The sequence below is a fragment of the Chiloscyllium plagiosum genome, chromosome 24, assembly GCF_004010195.1.
Source record: "Chiloscyllium plagiosum isolate BGI_BamShark_2017 chromosome 24, ASM401019v2, whole genome shotgun sequence".
Classification (NCBI taxonomy): Eukaryota; Metazoa; Chordata; class Chondrichthyes; order Orectolobiformes; family Hemiscylliidae; genus Chiloscyllium; species Chiloscyllium plagiosum.
Window position 1 is genome coordinate 12,220,574 of NC_057733.1, and position 22,196 is coordinate 12,242,769.

The 22,196-nt window shown below is 46.2% G+C and overlaps 1 protein-coding gene across 11 annotated transcripts in view; it reads left to right on the forward strand.

Moving 5' to 3' along the window:
* The window catches only part of LOC122562023 (myosin-16), a 277,196-nt gene that overhangs the window by 243,573 nt on the left and 11,427 nt on the right, over nucleotides 1-22,196 (forward strand). For all 11 annotated transcript variants that reach the window (XM_043714428.1, XM_043714426.1, XM_043714433.1 and 8 more), the window contains 6 exons: nucleotides 3,747-3,879; nucleotides 8,388-8,604; nucleotides 11,374-11,510; nucleotides 12,951-13,054; nucleotides 17,295-17,487; nucleotides 21,539-21,742. In XM_043714428.1, coding sequence (XP_043570363.1) covers nucleotides 3,747-3,879; nucleotides 8,388-8,604; nucleotides 11,374-11,510; nucleotides 12,951-13,054; nucleotides 17,295-17,487; nucleotides 21,539-21,742 — 988 coding nt within the window. The remainder of the gene's footprint in view (nucleotides 1-3,746; nucleotides 3,880-8,387; nucleotides 8,605-11,373; nucleotides 11,511-12,950; nucleotides 13,055-17,294; nucleotides 17,488-21,538; nucleotides 21,743-22,196) is intronic.

The window sequence follows — 22,196 nt, forward strand, 5'->3', positions numbered from 1 at the left end:
GCAGAAAGAGGCCATTTGGCCTATTGCACTGACCCTCCAAAGGGTGTCTGGCACTGAGGTTGCACTGCTAACCACTATGCCACCATGCCACCCTGTGAGAAGTATAAAGGTGTGCGCAGTGTGATACAAGCATTAAGGTTTTAAGCCAATTCTACAACATTCTTAACCCTTTTGTATTCTGTACCGTTAGATACAGGAATGCTGTTTAGCTTGACCAGATCTTGACTGTTTGTTCTGTGGAGAAAAAGCTGGAGCAATTGGACAGCCTTCACAATGACTGTCTGCCCAGCAGCATTCTTCCCTGCTGTGTAATTCTCTCCATGCAGGATAGATTTCCAGCTGCACAGGGACAAACTGAAGGCACTAAAACTGAGGGCCAGAGTCTCTGTGCCTATTAGTGGGAGGGAATTGCTGCCTCTGTGCTGGAGATAAGCTGGAGGGCTCTGAGCTTTGCAGTTGTGAGCTGAACCCGCAGTTGCAGAGGCAGCTTGGCTGTACCTGACTCTGCAGAGACAGAGACTTCATTCCTGAAGAAGGGCTAATGCCCGAAACGTCGATTCTCCTGTTCCCTAGATGCTGCCTGACCTGCTGCGCTTCTCCAGCAACATATTTCCATCTCTGATCTCCAGCATCTGCAGACCTCATTTTCTCTTCAGAGACACGCTGTGGGCAAGTTAGCTCTGACACCTCTGTGAACAGCTGACCCACCCTTCTTTGTGGGAGAAGGAAACAGCAGAGCTTGAACCCCCCCCCCCCCACAAAAAAAAAGAAATTGATGTTGCTTCGTCGGTGTGGGGGGAGGGGTTCAGTTCCTGGTACAGAGGAACCTGCAGGTCTTTGTCATCTATATGAATGCATTATGCAGACAGTCCCTGGGGACAGCAAACTGCTTTGCTAAATGGAGGAGTGTTGGCAGATTTTAATTTATAATGAGACAAATGCCTATTCTGTGCAATTAATAGGAAAACAGTGTAGGAATTTCACATCGGGTGTACATTTCAGCTGGAGGAAGCAAACTAGGTTGACTAACACTCCAAGTTATCTCCCTGGCCTGCACAACTCTGACTGGTGTAACCACATACACTCTCTGGAATTGCCGAGGCATTGTTCCAAAGTTATTCATTTAATAATTAAATTCCTGTCTTCCTTTTGTTTATTCCCTGAACTCTTGTGTGACACAGCATGAGAATTAATAAATCAATTGGCTGTGGTTCAGCGAGAAAATTACATCCTTTACAGATATGAAGGACGTTGGCTAAAGAGTGCCTTTGTTCGGGTTATTTGTAGCTCAGTAATTCTTTGTCGTCAAATCTCTTCACGATGGAGTTTTACCCAGGAACTCCTCACTCATTTGCATGTGGGCACCATCTAGTGGTATGGTTTGGGACTTTTTAGTGAATTGAAAATGGTCATGACTTACAGCATGGAAACAGACCCTATGGTCCAACCAGTCCACACTGACCATAAATTCAAACCAAACTAGTCCCATCTGCCTGTGTGGCCCAGAATCCCTTTAAACCTTTCCTATTCATGATCTTATCCCCAAATGTATTTTAAACATTATAAACTGTACTTGGATCCACCACTTTCTCTGGAAGCTCATTCCACACACGAACCACTCTGTTTTTAAAAAAAGTATCCCCCAGGTCCCTTTTAAATCTTTATCCTTTCACTTTGAAAATATGCCCCTTAGTTTTGAACTCCCCCACCCCCACAAGGGAAAAGACCCTTGTATTCACTTTATCTATGCCCCTCATGATTTTATAGACCTCAATAAGGTCACCCCTCAACCTCCTACGCTTCAGTGACAAAGTCCCAGTCTTTCCAGTCTATTTTTATAATTCAAACCCTCCATTCCTGTCAATGTCCTGGTAATTTTTTTTTCTGCACCATCTCCAGTTTAATAATACTCTTCCTATAACAGGGTGACCAGAACCACACCAACGTCCTGCACAACCTCCAATGTAATGTCTCAACCCCTGTACTCAAAGGTCTGAGCAATGAAAGCAAGCATGCTAAATGCTTTCCTGCCTTGGCTTAACAGTTTGATTATTAATTGGAAATCCTTCCAGCACATGCCAATGGCAGGCAGTAAGAATAGGAGGGATTCCTGGTCAGCCATGACAAAGTATTGCAGCCTCTATCATCACTGTCCATAGCTGCAAACTACTGCATATATGTTAAAATACACATTGCTACAGCAACTGTGAATCCTTGGTATTGATGGTGGCTGTATGGTTGGTATGGATCGGATTGTTGTCAACTATATGGGGTTTGATTTCTCTATTCTGGCAGGGGTGGAGTGGGCAAAAACATGGCCGACAGAGTTTAATGTGGGAAAATGTGATGTTGATGGACTTTAGCAGGAAAAATGAAAAAGCTGGGTATTACTTAAATGGAGAACACCAAATCTTCAAAGTGCAGAGGAATTTGAGTGTTATAGCGCATCATTCACTAAAGTTGGCACATGGGTACAGTGTGTAATCAGGATGTCTAAGGGGATGTTATTACAGGAGCAACTTATCATTAAAAGTAACGGTGTTCAGTTATACAGGGCAATGTTGAGATCAGTCTCAGTGAGCAGTTTTAACCTCTTTATCCAGGAAGGATTTAATTGCAGTTCAGAGAAGGTTTCTTAGGTAGCTGCAGTAAGCGGGTTGTCTTGTGAGGATAGGTTGGACAAGCTAGACTTATTTCCATTGGAGTTTAAAAGGGGGAGGGGTGACTTAGTTGAAGTGTATAGATCCTGAATGGCCTTGCAAGTGGGATGGGGAAACCGTATTTCCTCCTGTGGGTGAGTCCAGAACAACGGAGCGCAATTTTGAGACAAATAGAGAGAATTTTTTTTTCTGAGCAGTAAATGGGAATGTGGAAACAGATTAGCCACAGTTTTACTGAAATCGCAGAACAGGCTTGATGGGTTGAATGGTCTACTTCTGCTGTTGTTTTGTGTGTTTGTGTGATTTGGAATAACCTTCTGGACCTCCCCGTGGTGATGCTGTTGGTGCTGTGGATCCAAACTGTCTTTCAGCTTTTTGCCTGACATTCTTCAGGACACGTGCAAGAATGCAAAATTTCAAATGGAGCAGCAATTTTCACTTCATGGTTTAAACAAAAGTTGGGGGTCAGCAGTTCCCTTGTACTGTTTTCCTTGCCCACACATCAGCCAATTGGAGTTGACTTGCCAACCAATCCACACTGTTTATTGTGAAAATATAAATTGTTGATTCCTTTTGAAATTTGTGCATGTTGATTTTAGAGAGAGAGAGAGATTGGGGGACTTGAGTGTTGCTGGTATCAGGAAGTTGTGAGATTGTTGTGCTGAGTTCCCAAGTGGTTCCTTCTGACCAGGAAACACTCTTGTTCTTACACAAAGAGTTTACAAAATTATCATCAACCTTTTTGGTGACTTGATGACCCACACCTTCAAAAGTCATCAAGTTCTAAAATTGGACTCGAACCTAGAACCTTTGGCCCAGAGATAAGGACATTATCTACTGCACCAAGAGTCCTTTGAAATGTGGCATTCTTGCATGTGTCCTGATTGTATGAGATGAAAGCAGCTCTCTTCTTGTTAGCAGTCATCTGAAGACTTCTTGGGTGGAGACCTCTAGTGGTATCCTGCCACATCACAAAGATGTGCCTTGTGTTTGTCGTGTTAACACAAAATTTGAATTGACTGGCAGAGCTGTGGGGAAAAAAATCAAAAATGTAATGACATAAGTGTAATGTTTGGCTCCTGACAGGAAGAAGCTGACTTCACGTTTACAGGAGGCAGAGGAAGCGGTTGAGGCAGCCCAGGCCAAGTGCTCGAGCCTGGAGAAGACCAAGCAACGACTGCAGGCAGAGTTGGAGGAGCTGAGCATCGACGTGGAGAAGGTGTGTGTCTCACGGGCAACCTAGGAATGATCAGGGGTCTCTGATGATCACTCCCCTTCCCGTCTCCTCTGGGTGGTCTCACATACTGAAGTCTAATTTTATGATTGTCTGTTGCATCTGGTACATTGCCATAAGACCATAGGAGCAGAATTAGGACATTCAGTCCATTGAGTCTAATCCGCCATTTGATCATGGCTGATATTTTTCTCAACCCCATTCTCCTGCCTCCTCCCCATAACTCTCGATCCCCTTATTAATCAAGAATCTGTCTGCCTGCACCTTCAATGCACTCAATGACTTGGATTCCATAGCCCTGCATGGCAATGAAATCCACAGATTCACCACAGTTTCTGAAGAAATTCCTCCTCATCTTTGTTCTAAAGGGTTGTCCCTTCATTCTGAGGCTATGCCGTAGTCTCTCCATCTTCTCTCAGTACAGAGGAATCTCGAGTATCCGAAGGACACGGGCGGGGGGGAATATTTCTTTCAGTTAATCAAATACCAGATAATCAATGCCGGATAACATACCCACGCATTGGTGCCTTGCAATCTTGTTCGCATCATCCGACATTCTGTTAATCGATTGCTGGATAATTGAGGTTCCTCTGTATTCTGTAAGTTTTTAATGAGATCCTCTCCGTCCCCTCAAATCCTTCTAAACTCCATTGAATAGAGATCCAGGATCCTCAACCATTCCTCATATGACATGGACTTTAGTAAGACGTTTGATAAGGTTCCCCATTGTAGACAAATGGAGAAAGTGAAGTCACATAGTGTGCACGGTGTTCTAGCTAGGTGGATAAAGAACTGGTTGAGCAACAGGAGACAGAGAGTAGTAGTTGAAGGGAGTTTCTCGAAATGGAGAAAGGTGACCAGTGGTGTTCCACAGGGGTTAGTATTGGGGTGACTGTTGTTTGCAATATACATAAATGATCAGCAAGTTTGCAGATGACACAAAGATTGGTGGAGTAGCAGAAAGCATAAGGGACTGTCAGAGAATACAGGAGGATATAGATAGACTGGAGAGTTGGGTGGAAAAGTGGCAGATGGTTATCAATCCAGAAAAATGTGAGGGGATGCATTTAGGCAAAATTAATTCTAGAGCGAATTATATAATGAATGGAAGAGCCTTGGGAAAAGTTGATGGGCAGAGAGATCTGAGAGTGCAGGTCCATTGTACCCTGAAGGTTGCTGCAATAGACAGGGTGGATAGAGACAAGCTTTTTCCCAGGGTGAAGGATTCAATAACGAGAGGTCATGCTTTCAAGGTGCGAGGTGGAAAGTTTAAGGGGGATGCACACGGCAAGTACTTCACACAGAGGGTGGTGGGCATTTGGAACGCGTTGCCAGCAGAGGTGGTAGAGACAGGCACGGTAGACTCATTTAAGATGTGTCTGGACAGACGCATGAGTAGGTGGGGAGTAGAGGGATACAGATGCTTAGGAATTGACCGACAGGTTTAGACAGTACATTTAGATCGGCTCAAGCTTGAAGGGCCAAAGGGCCTGTTCCTGGACTGTAAATTTTCTTTGCTCTTTGTTCTTGACAAACCCTTCATTCTGGGGATCATTCTTGTAAACCTCCTCTGGACCCTTCTAAGGCCAGTGCATCCTTCCTTAGATACAGGGCCCATTGATTCCCTGTCCATTGAGAGAGAGATGTCATGTGTCTGAACAGCAACGTGGAGTCAGAGAGTTTATCCTTTCTCCTGATTTCCAATTACAGGATTAGCGCTGCTGTCTCACAGCACCAGGGACCCAGGTTCGATTCCACCTTCTGGGGACTGTTTGGTTTGCACTTTCTCCCCAGTGTCTGCATGGGTTTTCTCTGGATGCTCCAGTTTCCTTCCACAGTCCTAAGATGTACAGGTTAGGTGGATTGGCCAGGCTAAATGCAGGGATCGGGTTGTGGGGTGTGGGATCTGTGTGGGCTGCTCTCCAGAAGGTCAGTGTGAACCTGATGGGCTGAATGGCTCGCTTCCACACTGTAGGGATTCTGTGAACCTGTGGTTCTTAGCTGAGCTCCCTGTACCAGACAGAGCCATCAGGTGATGATATAAACCCCCCCAGTGCACGACTTGCAGTCTCCCACTTCATCATGTGGGTAGCCTTTCAAGGGACTGGATTTTACATTTTCTGGCAAGGGTGATGCCTGTGAGGGAGACTCAACAGAAGCCAAGTGGTCCGCTCACACCTGTCCCCCAGCACCTCAGGATGGTCACGTCGGTGAGCAGACTGTTTGGGACAACCCCAGACTCACTCCAGAGTCCAGGCCTGGTGAACGGTGGCACCACCACGCCTCAAACAGGAAGTTGGTCACAAACCGTACAAAATGAAAGGACCTTTCCCCTCCCCGAATCGATCTTTCCATTTGGATTGACGGCTGAAAGTTCAAAGTGAGCGTCCGAACCGCACAGATGCTGGCACCTTCAATGGGGTCAGTGATGGTGAGGCCTGTTCTCTGGCCTCTGTATTGTCTGATCAAGGTGCTTGTAAAGCACTCCCAATCTTTTCTGTATTTATGCAGTCAGCAATGGGAAGTTCTGAACAATTAACTTTTGAACCTTTCAGTGGCTTGTTAATTGGCCACATAGAAATGGCACTGTCTAATTGACCTGACCACGCCTCTTGGTTAATATTTGGGACCAGCATGTTGACATTGCATTTCCAACTTAGTATTACAATGCCATGTTTTACCCGCACTTTGGGGATTTAAGTTTTCATGAGATCTCCTCCCCCCTCTTAAATCCTTCTAAACTCCATCGAACAGAGACCCAGAATCCTCAACCATTCCTCATATGACAAATCCTTCATTCTGGGGATCATTCTTGTAAACCTCCTCTGAACCCCATCTAAGGCCAATGCATCCTTCCTTAGATATAGGGCCCATTGATTCCCTATCCAGTGAGAGAGAGAGAGATGTCACGTGTCTGAACAGCAACGTGGAGCAGGGAGTAGTCAGAGTTTATCCTTTCTCCTGATTTCCTGGCCGAACTGTTACAGACCTTGCCCTTTCTCTCTCTCTCTCTCTCTCTGGGAATGTCACTGAATGTTGTCCCATCGTCTTCACCTGCTCTTCACATTCACTGGTGGGGGGAGTGGGGTTGGGTGGGGGCGCAGTAGCTAGGGGGCAGGAAAGAGGTGGGAGAACCCAGGATTAACCCCGTGTTCTGTTGACCGTGCAGCATCGACACAGCAGCAGTAGCTCCCCCTTCGAGGCCTGAGCTCAACCTCCAGGTGAACGGTGAACTGGTCATTCCCAACAGTGAATGAATCCAAGATGAGGGTGTCGATCTGGTGGGGTACCCCTTCCAGAAGGGGGTGGTGATGGAGGGTGGAGAAAGTGAGGACCCAGAATTTAGAGACAGTCATTGCCCGTTAGTTGAGGAGAAGAATAGTGGGAGGATATTGGAGAGGTGGAGGATGAGATACTTTGAGTATGGAGTGGTGGGAGGCATCTGGTGACAGAAGACTTCAAAGGGGGCAGGAAAGAGGTGGGAGAACCCAGGATTAACCCCATGTTCTGTTGACCGTGCAGCATCGACACAGCAGCAGTAGCTCCCCCTTCGAGGACTGAGCTCAACCTCCAGGTGAACGGTGAACTGGTCATTCCCAACAGTGAATGAATCCAAGATGGGGGTGTCGATCTGGTGGGGTACCCCTTCCAGAAGGGGGTGGTGATGGAGGGTGGAGAAAGTGAGGGCCCAGAATTTAGAGACAGTCATTGCCCGTTAGTTGAGGAGAAGAATAGTGGGAGGATATTGGAGAGGTGGAGGATGAGATACTTTGAGTATGGAGTGGTGGGAGGCATCTGGTGACAGAAGACTTCAAGAACTCCTAGCTGGGGGCGCATGAGGCCTGGTGTTGGTTGGCGGAGCAATCATGGTGGGAAAGGCTGTTTTGGGGAGTGATGTTAGAAATGGGTGGCCAGAAATGGGTTTGGGTTGGGAAACAGGTTTCTGGAGACTTAACCCGCTACCCCACCTGCCACTCAATCCAAATTTACAGGCCTTTGTCTCCGGTTAGAACACCGTCTTGCAACTTCCTTCTTAAGGAGCATTGATCATATATACACGGTTTGATGAACAGCAAATTTCAAAACAGTTTTAAGTATTTATCAAGCAGCTCCAAATCTACATTTTGCGATCTGCTGTAAAATGAGTTCTTGAAAGGGTTCATGGCCTGTTCTACTTTTAGCAACAAGTTTGAGTGAAAACCTTTTGGAGGGGGTGTTGGGGAGGGGAAAGACATTTCTCAAAATTAGATCCAGCTATGAGCAGATGATTGATCATCCTCTGCAGGTTATTTGAACTAAACAGTGTACTTTCTGTAACTTGAGTCTGTTATGTGACTACTGAGGACCTACACTTAACAAGGTAAAGAAATGAATCCATCTTCATGTCCCCATCCCCAAAGTCCTGAGTGTGAAGCTAAACACAGAGTTGATTTGTATTCCTCAAAGCGGTTTCCCTTTTTTCTTCGCTTTGGTACCTTTTTGTCTTTGTTCAGGCGAATGCTGCCGGTGTGACCCTGGACAAGAAGCAGCGAATGATCGACAAGCAGATCTCTGACAGTCGTCAGAGGTGTGAGGAGGTCCAGGCTGAGCTGGACTCCTCCCAGAAGGAGTGTCGACAGTACGCTACCGAGCTCTTCAAACTGAAGACCTCCTACGAGGAGCTGATCGAACAACTGGACTCGCTCAAGCGGGAGAATAAAACACTGCAAGGTAAATTCAGCATAGATATGGAGGTGGATTGGGAATGCATATAGCTGTTGGGGTTTGAGTTAGTGTAAATATTAGGATTAAAAGTTTGGTCCATACCCATATGTTGGGCAAGATAAGGTGACTGTAGGAGGGAGAAATCATGCCCTTACAGGTCCTCAGTAAAGGCAATTCTGTCCTCCTCTGCCATTTCGCCAATCCCTTCAGAAAATTACACAATATCCTTTTCAACACCACAGTTGAGTCTCCTTCCACCATACTCCTGGGCAGTGCATTTTGGATCCAATCTATACACTTATTTCACCTTTTGATGCTTTTGCCACCCATCCGAATTCTGAATCCTCTGTTTCTGACCCTTCCACCAATGGGAATAGTTTCTCCCTGCGCATCCTGTCTAAATGCTGCGATATTTTAAGCATCCCTGTCGAATCCTCATCACAACCTTCTCTTTTCTAAAGGGAACTTCTCCGATTTCTCTGGCTTACCCCATAACCGAAGTCCTCATTACTGAAACAATTCTTGTGAATGGTTTCTGCTCCCTCTCTCGTGCCTTCACATCATTCCAAAAGTGTGATACCCAGAACTAGACACAACCCTCCGACTGAGGCTGACGCGGTGTTTATTCTTCAGGTTAGTTGGTGACACGGTTCTGTAATGTTGGTCAGTGAAATAGCCACTTTTGTGCAGAGCAAGTTCCCACAATTGAGTAAAACCAATTAGAAGTTTGTGCGAAGATTTGTAGCTCAGGTGCTCGTTGCTGTGGTTCTGTTCGCCGAGCTGGAAGTTTTTGTTGCAAACGTTTCGTCCCCTGGCTAGGCACTGATGATTAGAAGGCTAAGTCTTGACCAGAGTCTCAAGGAAACCCTTTGGACAGTGCCCACCTGAGAGGGCACATGGATGAAAGTGACCTCTGGTAGTGCTACACTCTTTCACTGAAATGTCAGCCAGGACGTTTGTTCCTTTGGATTCAGAGACAGGTGTACTCATACTGAGCTGAACACATGATCGTAAGAATTAGGAGCAGCTACAAGCCTTTTGACCATGCCCCAACATCTGACAGAATCGAATCATGGCTGAGATGATTAGCTGCCTCAACTCCACTTTCCTGTCTGTCCCTCCAGTACTCTTATTCTTTTGACTAACAACAGACTCAATCCATCAACTGTTTGCTAGGGAGGAGAATTCTGCAGACTCTCAACACTCAGAGGGAAGAGAATTCCCCCTATCTTCAACTGAAATGGGAGCCTCGCTTTTTTAAAATTCTGTCCCCAAGTTCTAGACTCTCCCACAAAGGGCAAAGCATCCTTTCGGTCTTTACACAGCCAGGTCCCCTCAGGACCTTACTGTGTTTCAATAAGATCACACCTCCTCCTTCTAAACTGTACCGCCTTCAGATCCTGCCCATCCAGTCTACCCTCATTGACTAACCCGTCATCCAAGTCAAACAAAGCTTCTGTGCCCTTTCTTGAGGATAGTACAGGCTGACACAAGCTGTCATTCAATATAAGCTAATGCAGTGATGGTAGCTCCTTCCTTAGTCATTTTGTAAAGTCAAATTGTAGGGATGATATAGTGGAATAGAACAGTGGGATCTCAATCCATAGAATCTCACACAGGACCATATGTAGCTATGCTACAGATCAGGCCTTTAGAGTCTCCCTGACATCTTGAGGTTTTTTAATTCCTTTCTTCTTTCGTTTCTCAGCCTTTTGGATTCTTCTTGATGCTGTTCAAAATGTTCCTCCCCCGAGGAACATTGAGCCCCATCCCATTAAGTTTCACACACCAGCAAATTGCTGCTGCAGTCACCAAAGTGCTCCCCCTACACCTGGCCAAACCAATCTCTGAGACTACGTGAGTGAACAAACCCAGTAAGAACTGGGGCCTAATGTTCACACTTTCCCTGAAACAGGATCATCATCACTCTTGAAGGCAGGTCATGTTTGCAAGTATCGCCAAACGAAGCAGACTGAAAAATAGACAAAGGAGGTTGAGGTTTGGAAGTCCTTGGGGCCTGGTGGAGGGTAAATTCAGCTCAGATAAGAAATCTGGAATTGGAAGCTCATCTCCGCAGTGGTGACCGTTAAACTATTATTGATTATCAAAATAACCCATCGAGTTCATTAATGTCAGGAGGGTAATCAGGGTTACCTAGTCTAGCCTACATGTGACTCCTGACCTTCAGCAATGTGGTTACCTCCTTAAAAACAAACAGAACGCTGGAGAAACTCGGCAGGTTAGATTCTGTGGAGGGGGAAACAGAGTTAACGTTTCATGTCTAATATGGTGTCAGAATGGGTTAACGCTTAACTGCCCCTCGAAGTGGCCCTCAATCAATTAGGGATGGGTAATGAATACCAGCCTTTTTCAGTGATGCCCACATCCCATGAAAGATTAACCCCACTCCCCACCCCCACTTCAGATTGCTGCTGCAGCCATTGTGCTCAGCACACCGAAATGGGGCGTCCCAGCCTCTCTGGATAGCATAGAGGTTCACTGTACTTGCCTGCTGAGGCCTACCATCTTTGATGCTTTCATCCCACTGCTACCCACCAGCAGCTGCCAGAAATCAGAGAGAATTGGTGCCCAGACGGTAAGTGGGAAGAGGGTGGGTCAGGGGTCTGAAACTGGCCAATCGCTGTTGAAGTTAAGACCCTCCCGGTTTTTGCCAGAGTGTGTGGCGATTTGTTGTAGTTGTGTCGCTGGAAGAGGTAGCGATGCCTCCTTGATCTCTCAGACTGACGCAGATCTGCTTCCGCTCTGCTTCTGCAGAGGAGATTACTGACTTGACAGACCAACTAGGCGAGGGAGGGAAGAGCGTCCACGAACTGCAGAAGTCCAAGAAGAAACTGGAGATGGAGAAGGACGAGCTGCAGGCAACACTCGAGGAGTCGGAGGCCGCACTGGAGGTAAACCCGAGCAAGACTAAAAGCACAGCGGTGAGAGGGAAAGGATGATCATGCTGTAGCTAGCTCTCAATATCTAGTTTCAGGCATAGAGAACATGTCTGCAATTTATTTACCTTATTTTGTAAGGAGCAAACTCTGTCGAGGCAGGTACCCTGTGTTTGTTTTGTCCCTACAAAATACGACCACTCCATTATTGTAAACCAGAATGATAGGTTGCACTGAGGGTCACACAGAGCACGTTTCACATTGTAACCTTCTCTGTATTCACCAGTAAACTTCCGCATGAAGTGAGGCTTACTCTTCAATCCTAGGAATCATGTGATTGTGACTGTAATAGTGGAGTTGAGAGTGTAGTGCTGGAAAAGCACAGCAGGTCAGGCAGCATCCAAGGAGCAGGAGAATCGACGTTTTGGGCATAAGCCCTTCATCGGGAAAGATGCCCAAAACATTGTTTGTCCTGCTCCTCGGGTGCTGCCTGATCTGCTATGTTATCCCAACATCACCCTGTTGATTCTGATCTCTGACATCTGCAGTCCTCACTTTCCCCACTGCAGCAATGGAGAAGATCTAGACAGTTGGAGCTTCTTCCTGGAGTGAGACATTTCAGTTCTGAGGATGAATTGGGACAGCTGTCCTTGGAGAGAAAGAGGGTGAGAGGAGAGCTGATAGAGATTTTCAAAATTGTGAGCAGGCTGCCTCGAGTAGATCCAACTCCTATAAAGGAGCAAGAACGAGGGGGACATAGATTTAAAGTGACATGCAAAAGAAGCAAGGACAATGTGGGTAGTTTGGGACTGGATTGCACTGGCAGGGTCAGTTCAAATGGTGATGTTTTGGATAGAAACAGTATGAAGTATTATAGGGAGAGAGTAGGAGATTGGCTCTACATAATGATGCTCCGGTTTAGGCATGGACTCAATGGCCACTTTGTGTTATAACAGTTAGATGATTCTGTGACATTAAACCCAGTATCTGTGGTACACTGTCTCTTGATGTGCTGAGGGAATCGGTGCTCCCAGATGCTCTGTTACAAAGCTGTAAGTTCCTGTGTGACTAATCAATGCTACATTTCATCAGTGTTGTCTCCAAGTGCAGCTTTAAGCTCAGTGCCAACACTGAAAGGTTGGGGAGTTGGCACTGTCATCACCAGTGCATACCCAACTCGTTTTGCCGTACATCTACTTATTTATTTTAATATCACACTGCTCTAGGAATGTTATTTTTCTCAAACTTATGGTGCATCCACTAGCATTTGATTTTTCAGAATGTTCCAGTACATGTTGCAGAGAATATTTTCTCCTGAATGTTGCGGTGCGTTTACAGGGTTAGTTTCCCCGACCCCCAGACTATTAAGGTTTCACCCTCTGAGCGGTTGTTTGACCTGTCTCCGGCCTGTGGATAGTTACTTGCCGAATGCACTGATGTTCCTCTGGTTTCCAGGCTGAAGAGAGTAAAGTGGTGCGGCTGCAGCTGGAGCTGACCCAAGTGAAGGTCGAGATTGACCGCCGAGTCCAGGAGAAGGAAGAGGAGTTTGAGGCGACACGGTAATGCCGTCTGCTTCTTCCTGCGGTAATTAGATGGAGAATCAGAGTTGGGTTTTGTTGTCACGCGTAGTCAAGTACAGGAGCACAGTGAATGGTTTATAATGTCGCCTGTCACAGCGCCATCTTAGGTCCGAGCTACTTAGGTACAGAATCTAGGGTAAAAACGAGGGAAAATAAAGAAATAAGTTAAAAATTCAGCATTGCAATTCTTGTCAGAATAAAGGAGTAAATTAGAAAAAAATTGAAAACTTCCAAATTACAGCCGTGGACCTGCAGTCTCTCCATGCTGGCCTTCCCCACAAAGGCTGGATCTCTCCCCAAGCCTCTCCTGCGCTGGGCTCGATCTGTCCAACCCCCACCCCGGGCTCTATTACTCCCCACCCCCACCCCCACCCACCACGGTGGGCTCGATTCCTCCCCCCACCCCATTGAGCTGCTGTCTCGCCCTGACCACCAACCAGCTCAGCAGCTGCACCGTAGTCCGGGCCTGGTGCCACTCCAGCCCCCAGCTCCTTCACCAATGCCACCGACTGCCAGAGTTTTGCCCCAGGGCATACATACTACCCCATGGCCGACCAGCGACATCCCCGCCCCCGGACCCCCTGCCGTTGTCTCCGCGACTGAGCTCCCTTCAGAAGTTAAATAGAGAGGGAAAATTTAAAACGTAGCTGGTGCCAGAGTATTGTGTGGTGCGCTGTGCTCAAAGATGGTGCTGATTCAGACCAGGCTGAGGAAGGAGGACTCTTTGCTGCTGCCTTTTAGCCAGAGTATCTGCAGGCATGAATGAGCAGTTCCAGGGTGATGATCCAGCTCTCCAAAGGTCATTAGCTCTTCCACTGACTCTCTCCGTTTTCTCCGTCTGCTCATCAACATTGCAGCCAATAGGTTTTCAGTCCCGTTGTCTTTTGGCGGTTTTTGATTGACCTTAATCTCTGCTCGGCTGTTGTAACGGATGACTTCAAACTGCTTTCTCCATGTAAATGAGAGACTTATTTGCACATCTCTCCTGATGTTCTTGTCAACTCTTGTTTGTCATGGCTTGCTCCACGTGGTGGATTTTAATCACTGCTCTGTCAATCACTTATCATAGAATCATTGAGATGTACAACACGGAAACAGACCCTTCGGTCCAACTCATCCATTCTGACCAGATATCCTAACCTAATCTAGTCCCATTTGTCAGCACTTGACCATATCTCTCTCAACCCTTCCTATTCATATACACATCCAGATGCCTTTTAAATGTTGTAATTGTACCAGCGTCCACCACCTCCTTTGGCAGCTCATTCCATACGTGCACCACCCCCTGCCTGAAAAAGTTGCCCCTTGGATCTCTTTTAAATATGTTCCCCCTCACCCTAAACCTATAACCTCTAGTTCCAATTCTGGACTCCCCCACCCAAGGAAATGACCTCATCTGTTTACCCTATCCATGGCCCTCAAGATTGTATAAGGGCACCCCTCAGCCTCCGACACTCCAAGGAAAACAGCCCTAACCTATTCAACCTCTTGCTATAGCTCAAATCCTCCAACCCTGGCACCATTCTTGTAAATCTTTTCTGAACCCTTTCAAGTTTCACAACATCCTTCCAATAGGAAGGAGACCAGAATTGCACACAATATTCCGAAAGTGGCCTAGCCAATGCCATGTACAACCGCAGCAATGTGAAAAAATTCCTTTTATCTTATTTCTAAAGCATGAGTTGATATAGACAGAATTGAAAGTAGAAAGCTCAGCCTAGCAACAGTATTAGTTTTTCCCCCCCCCCTACCCTCTTCCCCTCCCTGTTCACATTCTCATTCCAAACAAACCTGACCAGGCCAAGGGTACAGCTGCCTCAAATCCTCAGTGGCAACTTTTCACATAAGATCCACATCATGAATGTTGGCCAGCTATTCACCTGTGTGTGGAATCGCATCTGAGACTAGTCCCATAGAACCATAGAAATGATACAGAAGGGGCTATTTGGCCCATCTTGTCTATACCAACCTGGAGACACCCGGATGCCCTTTCTAATCCCATCTTCCTGCATACGGCCCATAGCCCTGCAGCTTAAGATGCAGAACCACATACTTTATAAAGGAGTTTGTCGCTCTGTCTCTATCACCAACTCAAGCAGCAAATGCCAGACACACACCACCTTCTGTATAAAACAGATTTTTCCTCACGTTCCCCTCATCTTTCTGCCACTTTGCTTGAATCCATGGCCACTGGTTTTTGAACTCTCTGCCAAATGGAAAAAGGTTCCTCCTGTCTACTCTGTCTCTACCCCTCACAATTTTATATACATCAAACGTGTCAGCCCTCCGCCTTCTCTGTTTCAACAACAACAGCCCCAACCTCTCCTCGTAGCTGCAGTTCTCCAGCCCTGGCATCATTCCAGTAAATCTCTGCAGTCCGTACAGAGCAATCATGTCCTGTCCTCATCTCAATCAGCCATCAACTCCCCACATTTTTATTTTCATATTAGAGTTCTACACTTTGCAAAGTATTGTAATAATTTGAACAACTTAAAATATTCACAATTGTAAAAACTTCATTATTTTCATTTTAATGATTTGTCCTTAACTAGGGTGTAAATTATGATGACTTGTTTTATTTTTATTGCTATCATTGTTCATGACCTGTTGCCATGGTGATTTTTCTGGACAAACCAATTCTCTCTCACTGCCGAGGTGTAGGGGAGGAGGGGGGGGGGGGGCGCGCAGATAGGTTGATGTTTTACTCTGTGTGTATTGGTTTACTGCATTTAGTATCTTCTCTAAAATGATATGATCTCTGTTGCTGTCTCCTGACCGAGTACCTTTGCTTGTGTTTCTCCTCTTTGCTCCACCTTCCCTGATCTCTGTCGGAAACCTCCTCTCTCTCCTGCGGTAAGTCTGAGACATGTACTTGATTCCATTCTGTTTTTTCCCCGTTGAATAATTTTGAAATTTTTTGGTCAGCTATGACCTCCAACAATTTTGGGATGGTGTGCTTTCTTTTAGCAGCTGTAGTGGGTAGGGAATTATTGAGTTAAGAAGAATGAAAAGTGATCTCATGAAAACAGACAGAACTCTTACAGAGTTCATTGCGATAGCTACAGGAAGGATGTTTCCTACGGTTTGGGGGAGGAAAGTGGAATGGTCCAGAATTGAGAGATGGTTACAGGGCATTTAGGATTGAGAGGAAAAGTGGGCGGGGGGGGAGGCGGAGACGGAGGCAGAGGCAGAGGGGAGAATGTCTCTGTCTCTGTCTCTGCAATACTTTACCTCCGAAATCTATGGAGACTTCATCCTAGAGTAGGTTAAGGACTGAGATTGGTGGAATTCTAGTTATTAATGACATCAAGGGAAATGGGAATGGTGTTGAAGCCGATGATCAGTCATGACCTAGAACAGCACAGCAGGCTTGAAGGGCTGAATGGCCACTTCCTGCTCTAATTCAGTTGAGAAAACTGTTTGTTGTCAAGAATTTGGAGGGCCAGCCTGAGTCAAGGTTTGGAAGGGTAGCAGAGGAGGGAGATTAAGTAACGGTAATTGGATGAGACCAAGGGTGGGCTTTTCAGTTGTTAGATTATACAAGGAAGGGAAGTCGACAAAAAAACCTGGCATCTTACGAGCCTGGGAAAGGAATAAGTTGGATTCTCTCATATAAATTTATCATTATATAGCCATTCTAACCTTGTAACACTTCCCATTGGACAATATCTGACTTAGTCACAAAAGGAAACATTAGGACAGATGACTACAAACTTAACCAAAGGTAAAGTTATTAAAGAGTGTCATCAAGAGGAGAGAGATAGAGATAAAGAGAAGCTCCTGAAGAAAGTTCCAGAGTTTGGAACCTGCAGAAGGTATGGCCACCAATAGGGGCTGTCAAAGTTAGGATAGGTGAAGGGAACGCTGAGGGTTGTGGGGCTGGAGACACTGAGAAATAGTGAGGGGATGGGACGATGGAGAGAAATAAGGGTGAGAATTTTAACATCAAGATGTAGGTCAGCAGGCAGAGGAGTGGATGGGTTGATTGAGGCAGGTTAGGATGTGGAAGTGTGGTTTTGAGAGCACATGGTGTGTGGGAAGCAGGCCATGCCTGAGGCGTTGTGGGCCAATTTGATTTTAAGGTACAGATTAGACTCACGGTGAGGAATTTTGTTAGCTAGGATCAAAGGTAGCTGTTTTCCGCTCTTAAACAGGGCCTGTCTTTGCCGGGATCCTTTTCAGTGACTGGATCTTGCTTTTTTTTTAAAAACCTTTCAAGGAAAAACCACCAGCGGGCTCTGGATTCGCTGCAAGCCAGTCTTGATGCAGAGGTGAAAGGTCGTGGGGAGGCCCTGAGAGTAAAGAAGAAGCTGGAATGTGACCTGAATGAGCTGGAGATCCAACTGGATCAGGGCAATAAGAACAACAGCGAGCTGGTGAAACTGCTGAAGAAGATGCAGCAACAGACAAAGGTGAGGGAAGAGCTGGTGGCTGCTGGATGACAGAGGACACTCTCCGAATGAAGGTCGTGTTAAATAAAGCGCTGCTGCCAACTCACCAGTGGAGGGCATTTGGTCCACCTATGTCTCATTCTTCCAAAAGATTGTTGTGAAGTGTGGCTGTGTGTAACAGCAGAGAAGAGAGGCATTTGTAGAGCACCTTTCACTGCCTAAAGATGTCCCACAGTGCTTTGCAGCCAATGAAGTCACCTTGAAGCGCAGTTATCGTTGTAGGAAATGCAATTTGCACACAGCACGATCCAACAAGTGGCCAAGAGATACTGACCAGAAAATCCCCCTCTTTAGCCCTTGCTATCATTATTGATGAGTAAGGGGCAGCACAGTGGCTCAGTGGTTAGCACTGCTGCTTCACAGTGCCAGGGTCCCAGGTTCGATTCCAGCCTCTGTCGACTGTCTGTCTCGAGTTTGCACATTCTCCCCATGTCTGTGCGGGTTTCCTCCAGATACTCCGGTTTCCTCCCACATTCCAAAGATGTGCGGGTCAGGTGAGTTGGCCATGCTAAATTGTCCATAGTTGTTAAGAGCATTAGTCAGAGGGGGCTCGGTTACTCTTCGGGGGGTTGGTGTGGACTTGTTGGGCTGAAGGGCCTGTTTCCACACTGTAGGGAATCTAATCTAATCTAAAAGACACAAAGAAGTGTTTTCCTGACTTCTGCCATTAATGTTGACTTATTAATCGATGTTTTGTGTTCTAATTTTGATTCGGTTGGGTTCATTGGAACACAGCAGGGGAAAGAGGTTGCTTCCTATGTCTTTGTTTAAGTCACATGCATTAATACCCTGGGTAACACAAGGACAGGTATTCTACCTCAGAGTCAGTGATTGACTGGGAAGGGGCTTTTGGAAAGTGCAGTCAAGGCTGAGCTAATGAAGGTCTTGGTTTCAAACTAAATATTAATATTTGCAAACATTGACACGAATCTTCACCAAATACAATTTTATCCCATTGGACTGGGCTGAATTGTGAAAGGAGAGTGGGAGAACTCTGACATCATGGGTAATGTCATTGGGCCATTAATCCAGAGGTCCCATAATGCTTTGGGGATATAGGTTCACTTCCCACCAGGACATCTGGTGGAACTCAAATTAATTTTTCTTCATCAAAGTGATGGACTAAATGAGTAAGGATGCTGTGAGAAAAATGTTTTAACTCAGCCAGTAATTGGGATTAGAGTGCACTGCCTGGAAGTATGGTTCAGTCGAGACACCAAAGGTGGATGATTATTTGGATGGGGATATAGAGGGAGGAACAGGAGATTGACATTGGGTAATGATATTCATTTGAAGAGTCAGTGCAGGTATGATGGGCTGAATAGGCTCTTTCTGCAGTGTTACAATACTGTAATTCTGTGAACTTTCTGCTTTCCAAGTGTAATTCACACCCAAGGCAGTGTAGCACTCCCTTTGTACTGCACGCGGGTGTCAGTCTAAGTTACTCCCTGGACCGGGACTTGATGTGGAGAGAGAATGAACATCAACAGCATCTTCTCAGAGCGCACTTTCCTGCAAATGAAGGATAAATCTTATTAGTCAGTTTAAAATTCTCCTCGAGTTCACTTTGCCTTCGCTCTGTGGAATGATGTGTGTCGGACTCTCCAGTACTTGCAGCGCCCGTGATGTGGTGTTTGAGTGTGACAAGGAGAGGATGGTCATGATTGTCTTGTGTGGCTCCCCCAAGTTGTTTAAAAGTCTCGGGATCGTGCTCTCAAACCCATTCAGGAAGCCTTGAGTTTCGAGCCCTTAACTGACCTCAGTTGTCTGATTTATGGTGGGTTTTCCTCAAATTGAACTCCGTGTCACCAGTGGAAGGAGGTAGAAAGGAAACACACCGCTCCCTTTCTGGAAGTGATACAGTGTGGACTGCAATGTGAGGTTTCTTGCAGTTGAACAGCCAGTTGACACCCGGATTAGTTTTACACCTGAGGACTGGCCGTTTCACTGACCAAAGGGAACTGAGAGGAGATCTGTAGAGAAAACAGCTTGGCAATTCTGAATAATGCCAACTCGTTGAGAGTTGTTATTCTTGAGTGAGATATGGGCATTATTGTCGAGATCAGCGCATGTTGCCCATCCCTAATTGAACTGAAGTGCTTGGCTTCCCCCTTTTCAGGGGGCAGCTGTGGGTTTGGAGAAACATGTAGGCCAGACCAGGTTCACTCCTCTGAAAGGCATTAGTGAACCACTAATTGTTTGTTGGGACGGTCAGTGATGTTCATTGTGACTGACAGCAGCTTGTGATTCCTGATCGAAAAATTGAGTTTAAATTCCACCAGCTAGGATTTGAATCCTTGCGGACGTCCCCATTTAGGGGGAGATGGTGGTGAAGTATGAAAAGGGTTAAGGTGCCCTCACCGGCTCCCCCACTTCATCAGCCATCTTCAAGAAATGAACTCCTGTGTCCTCATGTTTTATATCCACCAGATGGCACTGTGCACCAGCTCTTGGTTGTCAAGTGAGAAATGGCAGAGAGGGAGCTGCTGTGCGCAAAGAGAGAGGTCCCATCCCTCCATATTATTTCATCAGGATCTGCCAACTTGTCTGTTTTCACTGAGTCATCATTGCTCCCGAAGGGAATGTGGGAAGCAGGGGATCTGGTTTGTAAAATGCAAAGTCAAATAAGATCTCTGTGTTGTGGCTATTGTGTCTTTGTGTTCTGGGCAATAGTGTGGGAGAGTGGGAGGGTTCTTAGACTGACCCTCGGTCTTTCAGGTCACAGTGTGACTGCACCGTCCTTGTCTAACCAGCCTGGAGAGCAGTGGGTCCTGGACAGTGGCAGATTTTAAGGGATACCATGACCTTGACGTTAGGAAGGAGTGAGCATCCACTTGAGGATCCCATTGAATTTCGATCAACCTCCATTCACCAGAAACGTCAAGGGTGGCCTCAGTGCTACACCTTTCTGAATATTGCTGAGAAGGGACCTATTTCTAAACCTATCTGTCTCTCACTCATCAGGGCTATTGCAAGACTGCCAAATTTCAAACAGTCAAGAGTAAACGGTGCGATTGGGTGGCAGGTTGGCCCTGAGTGATGTGAGAGAGCTTTTGATGACTGTTTGGATAGAAAACATACTCGTGGTTACTGGCAAAAGACAGCGAAATGACACCAAGTCCTAATGCTCACTCAGAGAGCTAGGAGCAGACATGATGGAGTGAGTGGCCTCCTCCTGCTCCAGAACAACTGTTATTTGAATCATAGAATCCCCACAGTGCAAAAAGACACCATTCAGCCCATCAAATCTGCACTGACCCTCTGAAGGATACCCCACCCAGACCCCCACTCTGTCCCTGTAACCCTACGTTTCCTGTGGTTAACCCCCCCATAGCTTGCACATCCCTGGGCTCCCTATGGGCAATTTGACATGGCCAATCCACCTAATATGCATGTCTTTGGACTGTGGGAGGAACTCCAGCAGAAACCCACATAAACACGGTGAGAATGTGCAAACTCCACAAACGATTGCCTAACGGTGGAATCGAATCCTGGTCCCTGCCACTGTGAGGCAGCAGTGCAAACCACTTTGCCACTGTGCCGCCCAATTGGCTTGTTGTTGGCAAGTTGGGAACTTGAGGGTCCAGGTCATTCAAGAACGGCCTGGGCACGTCCTGATTGGCTGTAGAGAGCAGGACAGTGTCTATCCAAGAGTTTCCCTTCACTCAGAGGAGGCTGTTGCCAACAGTCAATGTGGTCTATTCAATGGTGGTGAGTTGAAATAACACGAGGGAGTTCTCCCAGGTGTCCTAGCCAACATTTCTCCTTCAGCCCCTGACTAAGAGCAGATAATTGGACCAAATGGTTAATTCCTGTTTGCGGACAAAATGGACACTGTGTTTCCTCCATCCCAACACTGACCACGTTGCCAAAGCGAAGGGTGTGTTTAGCTGCAGGTCTCCAGTCCGGATGAAGGGCGCTTTAGAAATTTGAGGTTTGGTGAGACCATTGTTAGCGGGAGTGGCTGGATGGTTAGTGTGTTTTCACATCCTGTGCTTCTGTCTTCCCTCAGGACATGCAGACCCAGATGGAAGAGGACAGCAGGCAGCACGAGGAGCTGCGGGAGCAGTACGGCCTGGTGGAGAGACGTTGTGGGGTGCTGTCCACTGAACTGGAGGAGACCCGCGGTGCCCTAGACCTGACTGACCGTGCTCGCAAAATCCTGGAGCAAGAGTTGATGGAGATGACTGACAAATACAATGAGGTCAACACCCAGGTGAGAGAGCCTGGACCAATGGAAGCCCCTTGAGGTCTTCAGAGTCCAATTTTCAGTTGATCTCTTTTTTTTTGTTTTATCAATTATCTCTATTTCCTACAACTTCTCAATAAGCGATTGGAATTTAAGGAACTCACACTGATAATATATGATCTATGGACTTTAGCACAAGTTAAAATCTGTAATGGTGTAGAACATAGCAGTTGATCCAAATAAAACTAGTTTGTTGCACAGTTAGAGACAGCAGTCAATGTTGAAATAGGGCATGAAATAGCAAACTGATTGTACAATTGAGAACAGTCTTGTACATCATTCCAAAACCCCGCAAATCACAACTCTCCTTAATTTACCAAAGAAATGGAAGGGTTTGTTACTCACTGTAATTAGTATTAATTTCCTTAGATCATAAATGATCGGTTTGAGTAAAATTATCAATCATTTACATTGAGGAGTT